The sequence below is a fragment of the Syngnathus leptorhynchus genome, chromosome 14 (genome assembly GCF_054491065.1).
Source record: "Syngnathus leptorhynchus isolate UIUO chromosome 14, UIUO_Slep, whole genome shotgun sequence".
Taxonomy (NCBI): Eukaryota; Metazoa; Chordata; class Actinopteri; order Syngnathiformes; family Syngnathidae; genus Syngnathus; species Syngnathus leptorhynchus.
Window position 1 is genome coordinate 6328072 of NC_141208.1, and position 18691 is coordinate 6346762.

The 18691-nt window shown below is 43.3% G+C and overlaps 3 protein-coding genes across 3 annotated transcripts; 2 read left to right on the forward strand and 1 right to left on the reverse strand.

Moving 5' to 3' along the window:
• Positions 1-1021: 1021 nt before the first annotated feature.
• On the forward strand, positions 1022-7481 carry samd7 (sterile alpha motif domain containing 7). Its single transcript, XM_085930201.1, has 9 exons — positions 1022-1058; positions 4900-5031; positions 5106-5229; positions 5307-5431; positions 5507-5588; positions 5826-6487; positions 6558-6673; positions 6753-6863; positions 7227-7481. The coding sequence occupies exons 2-9, from the start codon at positions 4929-4931 to the stop codon at positions 7479-7481; spliced, it is 1578 nt and encodes a 525-aa protein (XP_085786327.1). The 5' UTR covers positions 1022-1058; positions 4900-4928.
• A 725-nt stretch (positions 7482-8206) lies between these two features.
• sec62 (SEC62 homolog, preprotein translocation factor) lies at positions 8207-12618 on the forward strand. Its single transcript, XM_085929192.1, has 8 exons — positions 8207-8333; positions 9377-9485; positions 9657-9762; positions 9859-10042; positions 10231-10317; positions 10403-10463; positions 10532-10651; positions 10721-12618. The coding sequence occupies exons 1-8, from the start codon at positions 8298-8300 to the stop codon at positions 11197-11199; spliced, it is 1182 nt and encodes a 393-aa protein (XP_085785318.1). The 5' UTR covers positions 8207-8297; the 3' UTR covers positions 11200-12618.
• Positions 11779-18691, reverse strand: nadkb (NAD kinase b). The gene is made up of 12 exons (XM_085929191.1): positions 18476-18691; positions 17202-17495; positions 17035-17118; positions 16129-16258; positions 15794-15902; positions 15501-15586; positions 15320-15422; positions 15058-15218; positions 13981-14080; positions 13744-13901; positions 13570-13652; positions 11779-13339 (listed from the first exon to the last, which is right to left on the reverse strand). Exons 2-12 carry the CDS (start codon positions 17492-17494, stop codon positions 13180-13182), a joined length of 1467 nt encoding a protein of 488 aa, XP_085785317.1. The 5' UTR covers position 17495; positions 18476-18691; the 3' UTR covers positions 11779-13179.

Here is an 18691-nt window from a genome sequence, read left to right on the forward strand (position 1 = left end):
TTGTGCTGGAGCCTTCACTTTATTTCAAACTTGAAGTCAACTATTAGCAGCAAATTGGAATCATGAGGGACGTAGCGGCACATGTTATACAATTTTCTTGATTGGGTCTTTGCTATGCCACATACAAACATTTCTTTGAATTCCAAAGGGGTTTTTGCTATAGCTTTATACGTAGAAAAACATTTATAGCATGGAGAGAATCTCAAAGACAATACATTTTTGATGGGTCCAAGAAATGGTGAAAATGTCTCTAAAATGGCCGCTTCAAGCCACAATGGCAGACTTTCTGTGTTTTTCCAAATTTTTTTTTTGTGGTAAAATATAGCATTTTTATGATAAAACATAGTATTTGACTTGTCCGGTATTTGTAGTGTGTCAAACACTGAGACGCTAATAGCCTATTGGTGCCGTTTCCTGTGGTATTTTGATGACAACAGCATGTTCCCAAATGTGCCGCCACTCAGATTGAAGGCTTAATTTTGGGATTATTCAACCTAAACAATCAGCTCACAGTCAACAAGAGGTAAACAAGATTTGACCAAGACGTAATGCTTCCACTTTAGCGGGATTAGGCTGCAGTGTGAAACGTCCGGATGGCAGATTGTAGCTGTAATTAGAAGAGGACCAAGCAGAAAGAGTGTCTTGTTTGTCAATTTATAGCCATGGAGGTTAAACCCGCCGTGATCCCTTTGCCTCACTGTGACTCTATAATGCCGCCTGCAAACAAGATGGACAGAAATCCCTCATAAAAAGCTTACACAGATTCCTAAATGACCAGTTTAGATGTTTTTTAAATCCTAATGCTTAATTCCAAAGTCCTTTATTAGGCCTTTTGGAGCGCAAAATGTTGCTAGTATCGCTCGTGGTATTTACTGACCAATTCTGATGTCATGCCTGTTTACAATTTAAAAGGGCCAACACTGGGTTCTGTTTGAAAAGTACAGGTTTAAAAAAAAAAAAAAAAAAAAAAAGAGGACTCTACCATTATTCCTGTGATGCTCTAATTTAGTGGAATGTCTTCATCTCTACAGAGCAGGGTGATCAATTATTGAGGGCTGGTGAGTTTATTAGCACGCTTTCATTCATTATTCTTATTATTGTGAAAAACTGATGTTCTAGAGAAAAAAACAAGTGCAGATTATAAAATCAGTGTAGAAAAACATAGAGACAAATTTATCTCTGATCAAAACGTTCCCTAAAAAAAAGTCTAATTTGTTGGCGATTGACGGAGTTAGCCTCTTTCACACAGAGTGCCAATAAAGATGAGCAAATTATTGAAGGCTGGTGAGGCTCTTGCATTCATTTCTTTCGTTCTTTGCTGGCTTCAACGTGAAAGACACAGAAAAATTTAATGCAGGCTCTTGGCATGAAAAAAGCATTGTAATGATTTCATTTATCCACTTTCAGTCCAATATATTATTCAAGTCTATTGAGGTTATTTGCATGCCTTGGTTTTGCTTCACTGGGTTTCTGTGTGAAAGGCATCGGTAAATGAATGCAGATTCTGTTGTTGCACTAATGTTGTCGAAACTCAATCCAAGAGACTGTCATGGCTACATGACATGGCTAGGTCATGGCTACATGACTTCATCTATATCCACTGCAATGCAATCTATTTCTGAAGGCTATCAGAGCTAGCCATCCGCCTTCAGCCGTCCCGCTTCGCTGTGTTCTGTATGAAAGGTCAATAAATGTGGACTCTACCGTTACGTCTTAATTTTGCGGAAACGTCTGTGGCCATGGACAGTGGTCCCGTTTAGAAAACACGCCTCAAAGTGCAGACCCCTGGCTGTAGCGGCTGGTGGCCACAAACTGTCATCTTAGTAGGTCTGAGTAGATGATCTGGGCAATTTAGAGGGAATTCTAATAAAGAACCACCAAGCATGTTTGGGCCAATATGTCGGCACCCCGTTGATTGCAACACTCCATCAAATAAAACGTACAAACAAGACTTATGGAAGGATTTTCCAAGCGTTGCAGCATCAGGCTTCTGAGCGGGAGGTCTTTGCTTATTTTGCCGGTGCAAAAAGGGAGCTAAGCATTTAGGTGTCTTAACTATGGCCTAAAGTGCTAACAAGGGATTAGTGAGGTAAACGTCCAAAGAGGTTTAGCGCTTAAGGAGCAGTGCTGCTTCAGTAATTACACATGAGTTTTTTTGCAAGGTGCACCCGGGCAGTTGGACGGGGGAGATCGTAGTGATGTCAGGGCGAGGGAGGGCTTACTGCCGCGGATAAGGCACGCTAATGGAGATGAAACCAATCGGTATTTAGAAGGTCTTTTTTAGTTAAGGTAGTTAGGCTGGCAGGCAGCTGGCTGGTGTGGCGGGAAGCTGAGAAAGCGTTGAGGCACGGAACGGGAGGCTTCCTATCGGATGTTCAAAGCCCTTTTTTGTCTTATTTTCTTATTTGTTCTGAACTGAAACAAAGATTCGCTCGCTGGATTTTCAAGGTGAGTCCTTCCGGGAAGACCTCGCTGAAAGGGAACCACTTGACATAAACAGCATAGGTGTTCATTTTATTAAATGACAAGTTCATCTTGATTTGTTGATGCAGGATAATCATGTGACTACTCTTAGCCAATCAGCAAATGGAAAAAAAAAATATTATTATAGGGCAAAAAGTGACTTAAACTAGATCTTTTTTTATACTGTATGAGTTAAAACGTATTGTTGAGTAGTTTTGGAGGGAAATGAACAATATTCGGTAACTTAGAACATTTAAATAAAACCAATATATTTATTTTTATTTTTTGGTATGTTATGTCTGACAAGAAATCATATTTGGTACCTTGAATTGAGTAAAACTGGAAACACTTAGGAGTCACAGAATCAAGCAACTTCTCCAAACTAATTTTGATTACAAAAAAAGGAAAGTATAGGGGTGTTTATCTCTCCTTCGATTCTAATGAATGTTCTGCCGAAGAGTATGGTATGATTGATGGGTTTGCAAGAGGATTTACCCTGCAACCCTTTTTAGGCCTTGACCCTGCTTTAATTGTTCAATCACTGCTTGCCACTGACAAGCTGCATATAATGGAATTGTCCATGTGTAACTGAGAGTCTGTGAAGCTTTACTGTGTGTGTGTGTGCGTGCGTCTATATTCATGTGTGTGTGTGTGTGTGTGTGTGTGTGTGTGTGTGTGTGTGTGTGTGTGTGTGTGTGTGTGTGTGTGTGTGTGTGTGTGTGTGTGTGCGCGTGTCTGCGTGTGTATGTGTTTGTCAGGTGGATTAAGAAAAGGCGAGACAATGTCTGATATGACCTCCTCTATAGGCTGCAGATAAGTCGTCAGCAATTTTTCCCTTTAATTCATTCTTGTAATGGGATTACGTGGGCAACAGTAAATCCCAAAGAGTCCAATCCCCTGCGCATTAGGCAGCCGCCTGTCACACAAATACTGCGAGCGCTCACCTTTCGTTAAGGCTATTCTCTTCTGAAAATAATAATATTACTTATGGGGTGGCAGAATTGTTCTCTAATTCTTCTGAACTATTGTTTACACACCAGTATTGAGAATAAATTGACAATGAAGTGAGGTTATTTGCCCCCACCCCCTCCAAATAATTTAAAAGCAATAAACAGAAAAAATAGTTTAATAATAGTAAGGTAAAAAATGTGTGTTATTAATACAGTATCATTAATTTGGTTTTCATTTTATTTGTATTTGCATTTTTTAATGAATTATAAATCTTTTAATAAATAATCATTTGTGAAGCAAAAATAAATTGATGAATGATAGGATTAACTGTTCATTGATCCCATTTTGTCCTATTTTGTGTTTGTTCATATTCATTAGTGAATTATTACCAGCAAGACAGCTTTGTTAAACAACCATAAATAATCATAAATAATCTCTGAACTTCCCCTGAACCCGAATTAAAAACGCCTCTCATTTTTGTTTTCTGCGATCCCCTCAGGGTTCATGAAACATTTTATTTTCATATTGATTTTTTTTTTGTGCCACAAATGTGGCAGGATTAACACAATTTGATTGTTTAAATGTTGAGATAATCCAATAATCCTTGAACAAGCGAGCTGCGTTTCCTTACAGCGGCCCACAAGCAAAAAATTGACTGCACACAAAACTACATTTCTGACCGTATGGCATATGTCGGACAATGACAGAGGGGAAAAAAGGAACGCAGGTGTGTCATGGTGGCCGCATAGCACCACATAAACCGACTGTGCCCCCCCATATTTATCCCTGAGGTGTTTCTAGGACATCCTGGGTGCTAATTGGGGCTAATAGGCTTTGCACTCAGGGTGTCTTGTCCAGGATGCTTACAGACAAGGTTTGCTGGGGGTAAAACTCTAAACGTGAGGATTACCTCCGACACATCCTGTTAAAGTGCTGTATAGCCACGATTTAGCTAATAGGATCCAGGGGGAAGTGTGGGGGAGTCGAGTGGGGACGGCGGGAGGAAGGTGGGAGATGGGATAGGATGGGGTGGGGTGGGGGGTCAGCAGATGTAGCTGGCAGACTGTTGCTTGACTAGCGGGGGGATTACAAGCCTTGGATAAGATGCTTTGAGAGGGAACACTTGAGAGATAGTCATCATGCGCAAGGTTAGTGACAGGGGACAGCATTTGCACAACAGTACACAGACATGATCCAAGTTTGTAAAGGTAAACATTCAGTCAAATGCGGATTACTGCTGTCCTTAAGAGTATTTAACAGTGACAGGCCAACACTAATGAATTTGAGCCAAAGTGACGTAGGTGGTTGTATTTTTTTTTATACAGTATTTAAGCATTTTATGAACTGCCGGCTCTTGGCGGTGCATATAAAGAATAGCAATGTTTACTCTGAGAGACAGAGATTTTTCTTTTCATCAATTATTACATTATACTGTAATTATAGCAAATTTTAAAGCCTTCTGTTTTTAATTTGTTTTCTCTTCAGCATCCTCGTGGTGGCCCGAGGAGCGTACTATGACCCCTCGCGAGCAGCTGAGGAAGATGACGGCGCTGGGAGAGCAGGGAGCTATGGATGAGAAGCACTGGTACCGCCTAGTCAACGGCATGTCGGCAAACGGTAGGAAAGGAAGAAAGGACGACTATGCGATTTTTTAAATGACATTCCGGTGACCAAGTGTGTGTGTGTGGCAGAGTTAAGGCAGAGGCAGGAGATGATGATGAGGAACCAAATGGCCATGGCGCCACAGATCCTCACCCAGGGTCAGCAGAGGTTACAGGGGGTCCCGACACCATTTGAACCTCGTTTCATGGAAAGGTTCGGGAGGCTCCCACTAATATTTTGGTGATCTTATCTAAGTACAACATCAAAAATGAACCTACCTCCTCTCTCAGGGAGTTAGTACCGCCAGTCGAGATGGTACCTCCGGATGGAAGGCAGATGCACATGGGATCTCACCTGGGGCCCCCTCTGGCGCCACCTGCTGGCGTTCTACCGGGGAGAAACTTTCCGGGACCAGGTGAGAACACACACAGAGTTTCCAGTTTGTTTCTCATCCCTAAGGTTAAGAGTCTAATGTGTGTCTTGGTTTTAGCTGGCTATGGCTTCCTGCCCTCGGAGCCCATGGAAACGGCTGCCCGACGACAGGAGCTCATTCACAAGCAGAACATGGCCAGGTGAGTGCATGGCCAACATCTGACGAAAGATTCAACCAAGTACAATGAAACTGAGATGCACGTGGTAGATGGTTGTGGATCCTAATCTTCTGTCCAGGCCTTTCTGACTACATCATTAACATATACTCCAACAATGAATGTCTTGTGAACTCCATGTGCCCTCTAGTAGTCTAACATGTAACTTTTTGGAATGTGGGAGGAAGCCAGATGACGAATGTCTTTTCATCTTGTGTTCAGAATGGAGATGAATGCCATTCTGCATCAGAAAGAACTCGAGAACGCCCACCAAAAGGGTCTGATGGGCATAGAAAACCCCATGTCGTACCCTTCCAACCCCATGGCCTTCAGAAATCGCCAGCGCATCCCCGACGGCCACGATGTCTTTGTCCACCGGCCCACACTGGACGACCTTCACTCAAACAGCATCCTTATGACAGCCAGCCCCTATCCCCCTATCGGTACTTTGCACAGAGAGCGGGGCCGCCGGGTGGGCAGGCGGCCCACCGCCCACAAGAGTGTCGACCACCCCGGCGGTCACGTCAAAGGCCCAGCTGAAGACAAAAGTGTGGAGCGGAGTCCAGGGGGTGCATCTGGCGGAGAGGAGAAGGAAGTGGACCTGAAGGGGGAAGTGGGAGAGGAGTGTTCTGTCAGCAAGGCGCACCACCCAGCCAAATTAGACTCTGAAGCGGCTGCAGGAGGCAGGAAGATCTACAAGGAGGGTGAGGTGGGCCTGCGTAAGGGCGGCGCTCCGGACCAGCGCGTGGATGCCAGCAACAATGGAGCCAATGACAAGGACGCTCCCAGCCAGTGTGCCGCCTTTCAAGAGAAGTTCATGTATCCCTCCCAAGGGGGGATGCCTTACATGTTCCCCGTTGCCGGGAATGGCTTCCTACCTGCTGGTGCGTTTGAAAACAAACATTGCTCAAATTATTAGTGATGATACGATGATGAAAACAATTGGTTCCTCAGGTCCACCCAATGTCTTCCTAAACGGTGATGAGGCATCTGAAGACATTCGGAAGTGGAGCGTCAATGACGTTTACAACTTTATCAATTCCATTCCCTCATGTTCAGAGTATGCTCAGGTGGGTGTCTCCTTTTGCGTTGTTATCTTTTCCACTCAATGCTGTCACGCTCACGAAAGAAAACTATTTGACCGTGCAGACGTTTAAAGACCACATGATTGATGGTGAGACACTACCTCTGCTCTCAGAGGAGCATTTGCTGGACACACTTGGACTTAAACTCGGGCCTGCTCTCAAGATCCGCTCTCAGGTAATTTCATCAAATGGAACACAATCAAAGTCAAAGTCTGCTTTATTGTCAATTACTTCACATGTCAAGACACACAAAGAGATCGAAATTTCGTTTCCTACTATCCCACAATGACAAGACATACCACACACACTATATATATATATATATATATATATATATATATATATATATATATATATATATACATACATATATATATATATATATATATATATATATATATATATATATATATATATATACACTGAATAAATAGGAGCAATGAATAATAAATAAATAAATAAATAGATAAATAAGAGCAACATGGTTGAAATGGAGCATCTAAAATAAATCAAGTCTAATCTATGTTGGCCCCAACAGGTTTCGAGGCGCACCGGCAGCATGTTGTACATGATGAACCTTCCGCTTCCCACTGGCCCCCTGCAAGCCGCCCCAGACAAGGCTGGCGACCATTCATCGGAGATGGGTTCACCTGTGAACTGTAACAGCGAAGAGATGATCATCATGGCGGCGAGCCCCCGGGAAGCCACCGACGTCCTGAAACCCGCCGAGCACCTCTGCGAGCCGGACAACAGTTCCCCTCGAGCTAAAGAGTTAACCGCCGAGCCCATTTGAACTCTTTGGCTAGCCAAAACAGCAGCACAAATTCATTTATGTATTTATTTATGCAGCGTCATTGGAATTTGATACACCCTTTTTAACTGTTTAAATGGATTGTAAATAAAGGTTTGTTTTACATTGCATTACTCACTTATTGAAAAGATAATAGGTATTTCTTGTAATTATGGATCAACGCCATGTTGGAGGCTTGGAGCATACCAGAAAGTTAGAAAATCACTATACAGTGGTGCCTTGAGATACAGCATGAGTTCTTTCCATTCCATTGTACTTAACAAAAACACTCTATGGCCATCATTGAATATAGAATTAAAAAGAAGTTACACTTTGCATTGATTAAACGTCCATTGTGTTGATGCCCACCTTGGCCACCTGGGGACAGTATAAGACTGACCGAGAGCTATAGTTTCCATGGACCTATGCCTCAATCGTCCCATTGTTAAATTGACTAATATAGGACTGAGGACTGTTAAACTGATGATCTAAATGTGTTGCTGCACCGTTTGAATTCAAATGTGAGTTCTATATATAACATGAAATGATTATTATTCAATCTATGCGGAAGTAGAAGCTCTGCTTCGGAAACTATGCATTTCTATTATTATATAAACTCGATGCTGTATTTTAAATTTGATTGTAAATATCAAATTTCAATGTATTTATATTACAATATTATTATTCATTTGATTCAAGTATAACATTTTAAACGTAATTTTGGCACACGCGAACCACTAGATCCTTAGGGTTCGCGTTCGGAGTCTCGCGATATTTGAGGTGCGATCTGGGTCGACAGAAGCTGAGCTGTGTGTGATCATGGCGGAGCGCAGGAGACATAAGAAACGTATCCAGGTGTGATTTTTCTTCCCCCTTTTACGGTTGTTGAACCTCTGCCGGTGGCTCAACGGCCGCATCTCGTCCACTCGCGAAACCGCTTGAGGGTCCCTTGTTTCTGGTTTGGCAAAACTAACTGGTGCTAATGTAGCTAAGTTAGCTTGCGTTTCCACTACATTGGAGTCGTGCTGCTCGGTAGAAATGTTACCTGAAACGCAGTCACCTCGCTTTAGCGCTAATTTACCCACTCATAATAATATATATTTCATCCATTTAAACTCTCTTATTGTCTGCCGTGTCTTACTGCGCCGACTTGGGATGTTCGGTGGCGTCAGTTCGAACCGAATGAGCGACGTGTTTACATAACGTAAGGTAACATGTGGCACTTGCTTGGTCATTTAGTCCAATCGCTGGATACATTTTGGACTATTTCTGAGAAAATACACCCTGTAGAGATTAAAAAAAAATCTTACAGCAAATGGTCAATTCAAAAGCCCATCAGTAACAATGTGTAGAAGCCACAGCTAGTTTGTTTACCGGATAAGGTGTCACATGACTAGCAGGATTTGAACCCAGTGTTTACACACACAAATACAAAGTAACAATGGAAAACAGGGCTGGATGCAGAAGACATCTATCTATCTATCTATCTATCTATCTATCTATCTATCTATCTATCTATCTATCTATCTATCTATCTATCTATCTATCTATCTATCTATCTATCTATCTATCTATCTATCGTTATTAGCACACACAAAATAACACAAATGTCAGATGAAGAAAAAAAAAAAAAAAAGTATTTCAAAGAAAATAGTCATGCACAAGGAAGACTAGAAACCCTGATGGAAGAAAAGTAAATATTCTGACTGGAAGAAAGCTCGACATCTTGACAACTTGTCACTAAGTAACTCGATCTCATACACTGTGAGACAGAATTTCAAGAAACGATAAATGTAACATGTAAAAGAACCAGCAAAACTGCAAAGTCTTTGAGTTAGTGTGGACACTGCATACAAGAACGAACCATATTTTACCACCCCACAATGTTGTGCGTGTAGGAGGTGAGCAAACCTACCAAGGAGGAGAAGGCGGTGGCGAAGTACATGCGCTTCAACTGTCCCACCAAGTCCACCAACATGATGGGCCAGCGAGTGGACTACTTCACCGGTAAGTGGTCCTCGAAACCACCGTAACAGCACACCAAGTTGCCATTTACGTCCAATCAAAGGCCATAATAAAAGCAATTATGAATCAGTTTTCACAGAATATGCCCAATCCAAAACTACTTTTAGAGAAAAACAATTTTTTTTTTCGTTTGGACTCTCATCTGTCAACCAGCATCCAAGGCGGTGGACTGCTTACTGGACTCCAAGTGGGCCAAAGCCAAGAAGGGCGAGGAAGCGGTCTTCACCACCAGAGACTCTGTGGTCGACTACTGCAACAGGTACCCTCACCCGTGTGCCACTAACACATGCACAATGGCCACACATTTTGGAGTGTCGAATTTTGACAAAACTGCTGAGTCACGTGTCCTACGCAGACTCCTCAAGAAGCAGTTCTTCCAGCGAGCGCTCAAAGTGATGAAGATAAAGTCTGAGAAGGAGCCCAAGAAGGAGAAGAAATCCAAGGGTGACAGTGGTAAGGAAGAAGACAAAAAGGGGAAGAAGGACAAAGACAAGAAGAAGGAGGTTGCAGATTCTGGCGAAGCCAGGAAGGACAAAAGTGTATGTTTGATGGCTTTTTCCATTTGAGTTCTTTTCGATTTTTCAAGGTGGCCATTGTCATGAAACGATCGCATTGCAGTAGGCCTGTCACTATTGAATATTGATACCCTCGAGTTACGAACGGAACTAGGCAGTTTCTTTTGTAGAAAAGCTGGAGCGACTAATGTCCGTGTTAATATTGATTGCAGGACGAAAGCCCCAAGAAGAAGAAGGAGGTGAAGAAGAAGTTCAAACTGGAGCTGCACGAGGACCAGCTCTTCCTCGACGGAAACGAGGTCAAAAGCGCCCCTTTTTTTTTTTATTTTTATTTTTTATTAAAAGTAACAATCAGCCTTCACGAGAAAATTCCCTCCTCTTCAGGTGTACGTGTGGATTTATGACCCTGTCCCCTTCAAGACATTCGCTATGGGGCTGATCTTGGGTCAGTTGGCGCCGCTTGCTTGTCTCTTCGACCTACTAAGCCTAACCCTTTTAACATGTTGTCGTCAGTGATTGCTGTGATCGCCGCTACACTCTTCCCGTTATGGCCCGCCGAGATGCGCGTGGGGGTCTACTATTTGAGCGTGGCTGCCGGATGCTTCGTGGCCAGCATTCTGTTCCTCGCCGTCGGTGAGAACGCTTGCCTCGCGCTCATTTCCTAAATTACAAATCTAAGGGACGGTTCCACTGTTTTCCCAGCTCGCTGCATACTGTTCCTGCTCATCTGGCTGCTGACGGGCGGACGTCACCACTTCTGGTTCCTACCCAACCTGACGGCCGACGTCGGTTTCATCGACTCCTTCCGCCCGCTCTACACGCACGAGTACAAAGGACCGCGAGGCAAGAAGTCCAAAGACAACAAGGACGGCGACGCAGGCCAGGCCCGCAAGTCAGACAGTGATGACAACAAGTCAGACAGCGAGAAGAAGGACGACGATGAGGAGGAGGACGAAGACGATGACAAGGAGCATAAAAGCGGCGAGGAGCAAGAGGAGGAGGAAGAGCGACGCTCAGACACAGACAGCGAGCGCAAGGAAGAGGAAGGATCGCAACACAGCAACGGCAACGACTTTGAGATGATCACCAAGGAGGAACTGGACCAGCACACGGACGAAGACGAGGAAGACAAAGAGAAAGAAGGGGGCAAAGAGACTCAAGTGGAAGCGGCTCAATCATAAACTATATAAAAAAAAAAAAAAGATCCCATCACCCTCTACTGACTTCTTGCCCCCATGCGAGCTCATCTGCCATCTTTTCCTGCATCAGTTTCACTTTCGGGTTGCAAAACTTTGGGGATTTTCCAAATGGGAAACGTTTCACAAGAACTAATGGGGAATAAACCAGGAATTTATAAAATTGATATTTGGCTCCTAATAGGGAACTTTGAATATAGTTAGGGGGGAGATGGTGCAATTAAACAAAGACAATGCCCTCGCATGTGGGCAAGGAGAGCTATCAGTTGTAGATGTCTGCTTATGACAGAGCAATTTAAATATACGCTTGAATGTGATAGCTTTCCATTCATTCCATTTAGTTTATTCTCAAATCTTATGAAGTTAACAGTTTGGAATACACCATTTACAAAATCCCCCATCTTAAATTCCCCAGGAAATTTTATGTCACCCTGAAAAAAGAATGCAAAACATTCACACATTTGTACTGCCTTTTTTGGTGTCATCGCAGCCCGCATCCCTATGTGATGGAGAGGGACCAAACTTTGTTTTTAAAGGAACTTAAAAAGGCGCTCAGAATCTCACCAAGGTGAACTTGATTTTTATTTTTTGGTGCACGCACGCTTGGTCAACAAGATCGCAGTCTAGTTTCAAAGTTCAAGTCAAGTTTCAAAATAGAAGGTGCCAAACAATACAAACGAGAGCACAGTGTGGAAGTGTTGAGGAGGATCACATTCTGAAATGTATCATTTAGATTTGATCAAGGAGCAGTAGGGACACACACACACACAACAAATTTACACCACAAAAAAAATCTGGATTAGGGTTAAACATCTTTTGTTTCCTGGGAAAAAAAATATTCTCAGAGACAAAGTAATGGTGTCATTATTTAGTTATTCGGTGTGTCTCTCCCACTCCTTGATAGTATTTGGATCTATGAGCTATAATTATGCATACCGTGTTTGCAGTCCATGTAACTGCCTCTTTGCGTCTTCTCCATTAGGAGGTTTTAAATATATATATATATAGATATATAAATATTCCTCTCCCTGCCACCGTGTTTTAGTTTTTATATGACTGTCAACGTAACAGTAGAAATGTCCCCATTGGCTGCTTTTTCATCCTGCCCTTTTAATTTATTTCACTCACTATTCTTTTTTTACTATTTCATGTAGTCATCCTTTATGTTGATTCTTTTGTCTCCCTCCACTTGCTTTTGTACAATATGGTCTATATATGACATGAAAATGACTTATCGCACATTACAGCGGGCGAGTGGGAAGTTGTGGATGTCAATGCTCTCTCGTGTCCTCTGACTGCCTATAGTGTTTCACATTTGATTCTCATGCAATATTGGAGTATAATTTAATTAAAAAAAAAATGGATGTCTGGATATATCTTATTGCAATAAAAACATAGAAAGCACTGGTATGTGTTCCATTTTTATTTTCTTGCTTTATTTTTAACCGCCAATTTAGGCTGCCAGCTAATTGTCCTGACTCATAAGCTAGCATCTTTCACTATAAACGAATCCAAATTTCCATGTTTTTGGGGGACCCAATTCTTAATTATTGGCTGAAGCTGAGCATAGGGGCTATTAGCTGCAACTGAAGTGTTAGTTTGGCGCCATCTGCTGGAATCTGTTGTTAGGTTTAATTCATCAATCATGTTTTGCATATCACTGGCATCAAGCGTAATCCCCGGAAAATATTTGCGATGGCTCAAGAAATGTTGGGAAACACTGCTCTATTGCTCTATTTGGTGGTGTGTGTGTGTGACTCTGAAAATATATAAATATGATATTAAATAACTAGGAACTAAAATATAATTTGTACAAATATATACACTGATTTTTCTCTGAATTCAACACAGTGTGGAATGTAAAAAAGGGGACGCTATTACCATCACAGAAACGGCAGCTGGCTCAGGAACTGCAATGAAATGGGGGAGGTGAGTAGAGGAAGGCGTGCGTGGCGTGGGACGGGGTCAGTTCTCCGTGTCCGACGTGTCAGACGCCTCAGTGAGGCGCGTCTGCTGCTTGCGCACGTTCCAGTGCAGACACTGTGCCAGGCTCTCAAACCAGTCGTACACCAGGTCGTGGCAGCAGATGGATGGCACGGGGTAGCATGACGTCGTGATTTTGATGCTACGGATACACACACACTTTAGTATGTGGAAAGATTGCTATTAGACTGCTTATCGGTCAGCATTTTACCATGACTTTCTTAACTGTATTACACCCCAGAAATGTGAATTTACCACTTCCACAGTCAAGTCTTCTTCAGAGAGCAAACCAAAAACCTTCAAGAAGCAACTAATCAATCAACTCCAATAATCCTTGAATGAACTACTATTTTCTATATCCAGTGGACGTACCAGTCGCCATGCTGGATCTCTTGTCTCTTCCGGCCATCGAACGACACCCAGGCTGTATTCCTGGCGTCAGGAGATAAGGTAATCTTGGGAGGAAAAAAAACAAAACAAAAACGATAATAGAAAAAATATAATAACCACACATACACATTTATAAATCAAGTTATTGTTTTCTACCATGAGCTCCACTCCGGCGGGCACCACAATGGGTCTGAAGGAGAGCGAGTGTGGGCAGATGGGTGTCACCATGATGGCCGGCACGTTAGGGTGGATCATGGATGCCCCCGCCGCCGCCGCATACGCCGTGCTGCCTGTTGGCGTAGAGACGATCACCCCTGGTGGAGGACACAAGTCACAGTTAACGCTCACTGGAGATATTGAGATTGGAACAAAATGGCGGGCGTGTTTTTTTACCGTCGCCTTGCACGGAGGTAATGAGACGCCCGTCCAGGTATAAGTCCACATTGGACAGGTAGGACGAAGGCCCGCGGTCCACCACCACCTCATTCAGCACCTGCGCATGCAAACATGGTTCAGTACAGACTTGATTCTTGAAATATGCCGACTCATTTCATTTTTTGCCCCCGGGGGCTGCAAAGTCGGCTGGGCTTGGCTCCAGCTCACTAGCCACCCGAATGAGACGGGCCGGATGTGGATCATGCGGCGTCCCACGCGTCAGACGCTCACGATATGTGACAGGTGCGCTGACGTCAGATGCCAAACGCACCCCTGAGAGGAGGTTGGACTGAGGCGCTGACGGGAGAATTATCAATAAGCGCTTTCAGTCTATCATGACATCAGGGGAGGGGAGGAGGGGGGAAATGATCCACTGGAGCTGTGTGCGTATGTCAGCAGACACCATTAAGCATCCATTTGGCATCGACGACGCTGTTGACGCCACCATCTCCGCGGCAACCGAGCTCAACATAAGCACACGGCATCGCGTTCGCCTTCCTCCGTGTCCTCCGCCCGCCAGCTTTATTATGACTGTTGCCATAGCAACAAGCTTGCCTATGCGCGCCAGGCAGGAAGAAAAACCAACAAAGTCGGAGGGGATGAAAAGGGAACAGAACGAGAGGACGCACTCTTTCACAGAACCGGAACACATTCTGCACCTTTACACAGATGGAAAAAATGATACAATAATTAAAGTTCCGGAACAAAGAAGTCATGTAGCATTAGCGAAAAGGGAGCAGACTGCAAGTTTTGTGCTTGATTTAAATCCAAAGGGTGTAATTCTCGGTTTTAGGTTTAGTTTGACAGTCAGTTTCAACAGCTTGAAGTCATTTTGGAAGAATAGTTCACTATTTGCCTAAGAGCTTCTAATCGCCACCATATTACACTCATAGCTCAAGTCTGCACTAGCAAGTCAAAGCAAAAATAAAAACAACCTGATGACCTGTGTTTTGAAAAACAATCAGGTCACTCAAGGTATATTTCAAGGTGCCAATATATAGTTTTCACTGAGTGAGAAAGACAGGAGGAGCTCACCTGAAGCTGCAGGGTGACCTTCCCCGCTTCGCTGTTGGTGTAACGGTGAGGAACGAGCCCATTGATTTCCTGTTCCTGTTCCCGCTGCTGCAGCTGCGGTAGGAACATGTCCTTCACCACTTTCACCTTCAGCCGACTCCGCAAGGTGATAGCCGCGTTACCTGAACACATCGGCTAGTAGCTTGTGAATGAACTTTGGTGCCATCTGGTTAGCATTAGACTTTGTGGGTGTATCTAATGAAGTGTTTGTTGAGTAGCCTACCTTCAAAGACTTTGTCCACTTCGGTCTTGTAAGACTCAAACTTAAACGGAGTCAGGAAGCCAAGGGAGCCCAGGTGGAACGCCATCACCGGGGGAACGCTGCCCTGGATGAGGAAACTTCGGGTTCAAGCACGCCACAGATGCTAATGCTAACATGACGCTAAAGAGGCATGTGTATGAACCTGGAAGAGAGAAGAGGCGTAGAGCAGCGTGCCGTCCCCACCCAGGCAGATGATCAGATCGATGCAGTCAGAGATGTCATCGTAGCCTTAAGTGGGTCACAAAATCACACTCTATGGTATATAGAAAAAGTCTGTCTACCCCCCCCCCCCCCAAAATTTAGGAGAGGTGAAGTTGTGTGAGAATTCTATATCAAAATTCAAGTATGGAAAATGACGGTTTATCAGGATATAGCTAAAAAGGAATACATCTCAACAAAAGGATAGCGAACAACGATAGAGACAAACTCACTCACCCTCTCTAAACGTACACAGCTGGTTTCGGATAGAGCCAAAGTTTTCGTCCTTGGACAGTGTCCCGTCGTCGGCCACACGTCGCTCCACGTACACCATCATTTGCTTCTCCTAATTTGCGCGCGCACACAGACAGACACACAAGTGTTCCCCTGTGGGATTTATTAGGACTCGCCTCTAGAGAGCTGGTATGGAACGACTTAAGGCCTTTGATTTAGATCCTCTGCTGTATTTGAGTTGATCCACATTTTCGTACTGAGCTGGAAATGTCTCTGTCCTTGTACAAATGCAAACAAAGAGCTTGTTGCTCCGCATGTTGCTTTGCTGCTGGACATACCTCCACTAGAAAGCGACACAACTCTTTGAAAGGTTCCGCCAGGGTCTCGTCTCGAATCTTCCTGATGACCAGGACGTTGACGGGAGGTTTATTCCAGGTGAGACGCTGGCTTGCAGGGTCTTGGATGTGCCTGACAGATACAAATCCACACATTTGTCATTAGTGACAAAACATTTCTTAGCTATTAAAAGTTCAACATTCTATGATACTTTGGGTAGGAAACCACAACAAACTACCATAAAGGTGCTTTTTTCAATTTCTTTTCTACCTTTTTCCATGCTCCCCCTTAGCATGATGGATCACCGGCATCGTGTTGAAAAAAATCGGACACGCACTCCGAGGGGAACACACAATACTGACCTGAGGTGGGCAAGCATCTGTAGTTGGTTGCTCTGTGAGCCATGACCATATTTAGTTAAAATGACCAATCACGCCATTCCATGTTTGTGTTTTTTTTTTTTTTAAATCTTATCTCACAGGGTTACACAAGGCTTTTAGTGTCAATGTCCAAACACACAGGCATAAGTGCACACGTGTGCTGTCAGGAAAAAAAAGTTGAAATAATATTCACAGGGACAGATTGGATAGATAGTCTACAATTCCATTTTGAGGCGAGCACATTTTTAAAAATTTTAATTATATTTACAGAACAAAATTGAGTGCTCCAAGCATACATTAAATTGCTTTAAAGCACACAACATAGTTTCCAGAATTGCCATGTGTTACAAAACAAAAATATTTTCTGTACGTTGGTTTTACAAGCATTACGTAAGTGAGGCGCAGACAAGGAAACGACAACAGCGTACCGCATTTTTAGTCTTTTCCAACCTATGTATTGTACCTCTTCAAATTAATTACATTCAAAGTCTTTGTATTTGTTCAGTGCACAAACACGCAGTCGCTTACATGACTGAAGTGGGGTTGGGAAGAATGCAGGCTTTGGGTCCAAAGTGAGTGGCTGGATAGGGTCCATGAAGGAAGTGAGCTCTCCTGCGGAGGGAGAAGCAAGAAGTCAAGTTAACCCACCCGTGCCAGTGGCATGAGCGACCAGCTGGCATTTGGCCCGAGCAAACCTCTTAGGAGAACTTTCCGCTGCGTCGCTCACTGAGCCGCACGCCTCCGAGTGCTCGCGTTGGCCCGGCAACCTCCGGCGCGCTGTCTCTCGGAGCAGCTGTTCCTGTCCCTCCCCCCGCCGTCGTCGCCGCCGTTCTTGTTGATGCTGCTGCTTAGCTTCACGTAGTCTTCTGGGCTCACAGTGCTCAGAAGACGAAGGCCGCGCCGGCTCGGATGCTCGGTTCAGACAAGATGACGTTTGCGGCGTGTCACCGTCGGGCTCCGACGACGTGCCGCCCTCAGAGTTCTCCATGCTGCGCCATGGCAAAATCAAAACATCAAAGGACATGTACACGTCTCAGAGAGAAAAAAAAAGAACTTCCATCAGAATAGGAGTGGGAAACAATAATGACACTGAATAATAAAAATACAGGATAACAATTATTCACAAGAGTACTTCATAATTAAATCGGGGTTTTATGCAGGATAGAAAACAATCATGATGACAATACTCATAAATATAATACCTACACTAATACTACCACGCCCATCAACAAGATAATTTCATCATAACATCAGTTTGATGTGGGATTTACTAATACAAAATTTAAATAAAACTACAATTTTATTAATAATCACAGTAACATTGACAATAAATATTTGAACATTTTACTGAAGGAATATGGATTATTGGCAGGATTTCTTTTAATCTGAAAATAACTCATAATTGTATTCAGCTTCAGCACGCCGCTACCCTCATGAGGGTAAGTGGTTCATAAAACAGATGGATAATTGATGAGTTTTCTTTTTTCAAAGCCTAAAAATAATAGAAAAATAAAAAAAACACCAACAATATAAATAGTAATAATATTAAATTAACAAAATATTAGATATTCAAAAAATTAACTACAAATGGGTTGCAAATGACGCCATCAACATGCGCCTACCACCGTGGTTATGTTGAAAAAACAAATGACGAAAAAAATAATTTGAAACGCAGTCATTCTTACCTTATTGGTGCTATTTTAAACAATTAACAGAAATGACAAATTTATATATATTTTTTTACAGTTCTCCATGATCTTATTGCTCTTGTTAGCCCAAAAATTAGTATAGCGGCAGCGCCAAATCGTTGTCCAACAAACAACCTACGAACTTAAACAGTTAGCTCTATTTTAAGCCCTGCAAGTTAACATTTTTCCTGGAGCTGTCCGAAAACGCCGTAGAAGTACACATTTATTGCCTTGACTTGTTTGTTGATACTGCAGCTAGCTAGCCGTCGTTTAGTACGTACCGTAGTTACGACAATGAAAAGCAACGGAGGCTCATGGTGGATGTCAACAACGACGTCGTCGGGACTCGGAGCAGCGTTTTAAGTGGGACGGGAAATGTGTTCTTCTTGTTGCTCACTCACACCGGCGTCAAAATACAACAAGTATCATCCATTAGCATGAACACCGCGTGACCGACAATTGTCTCACTCTGGTGCACGTATTCAAGTAGAACTTTG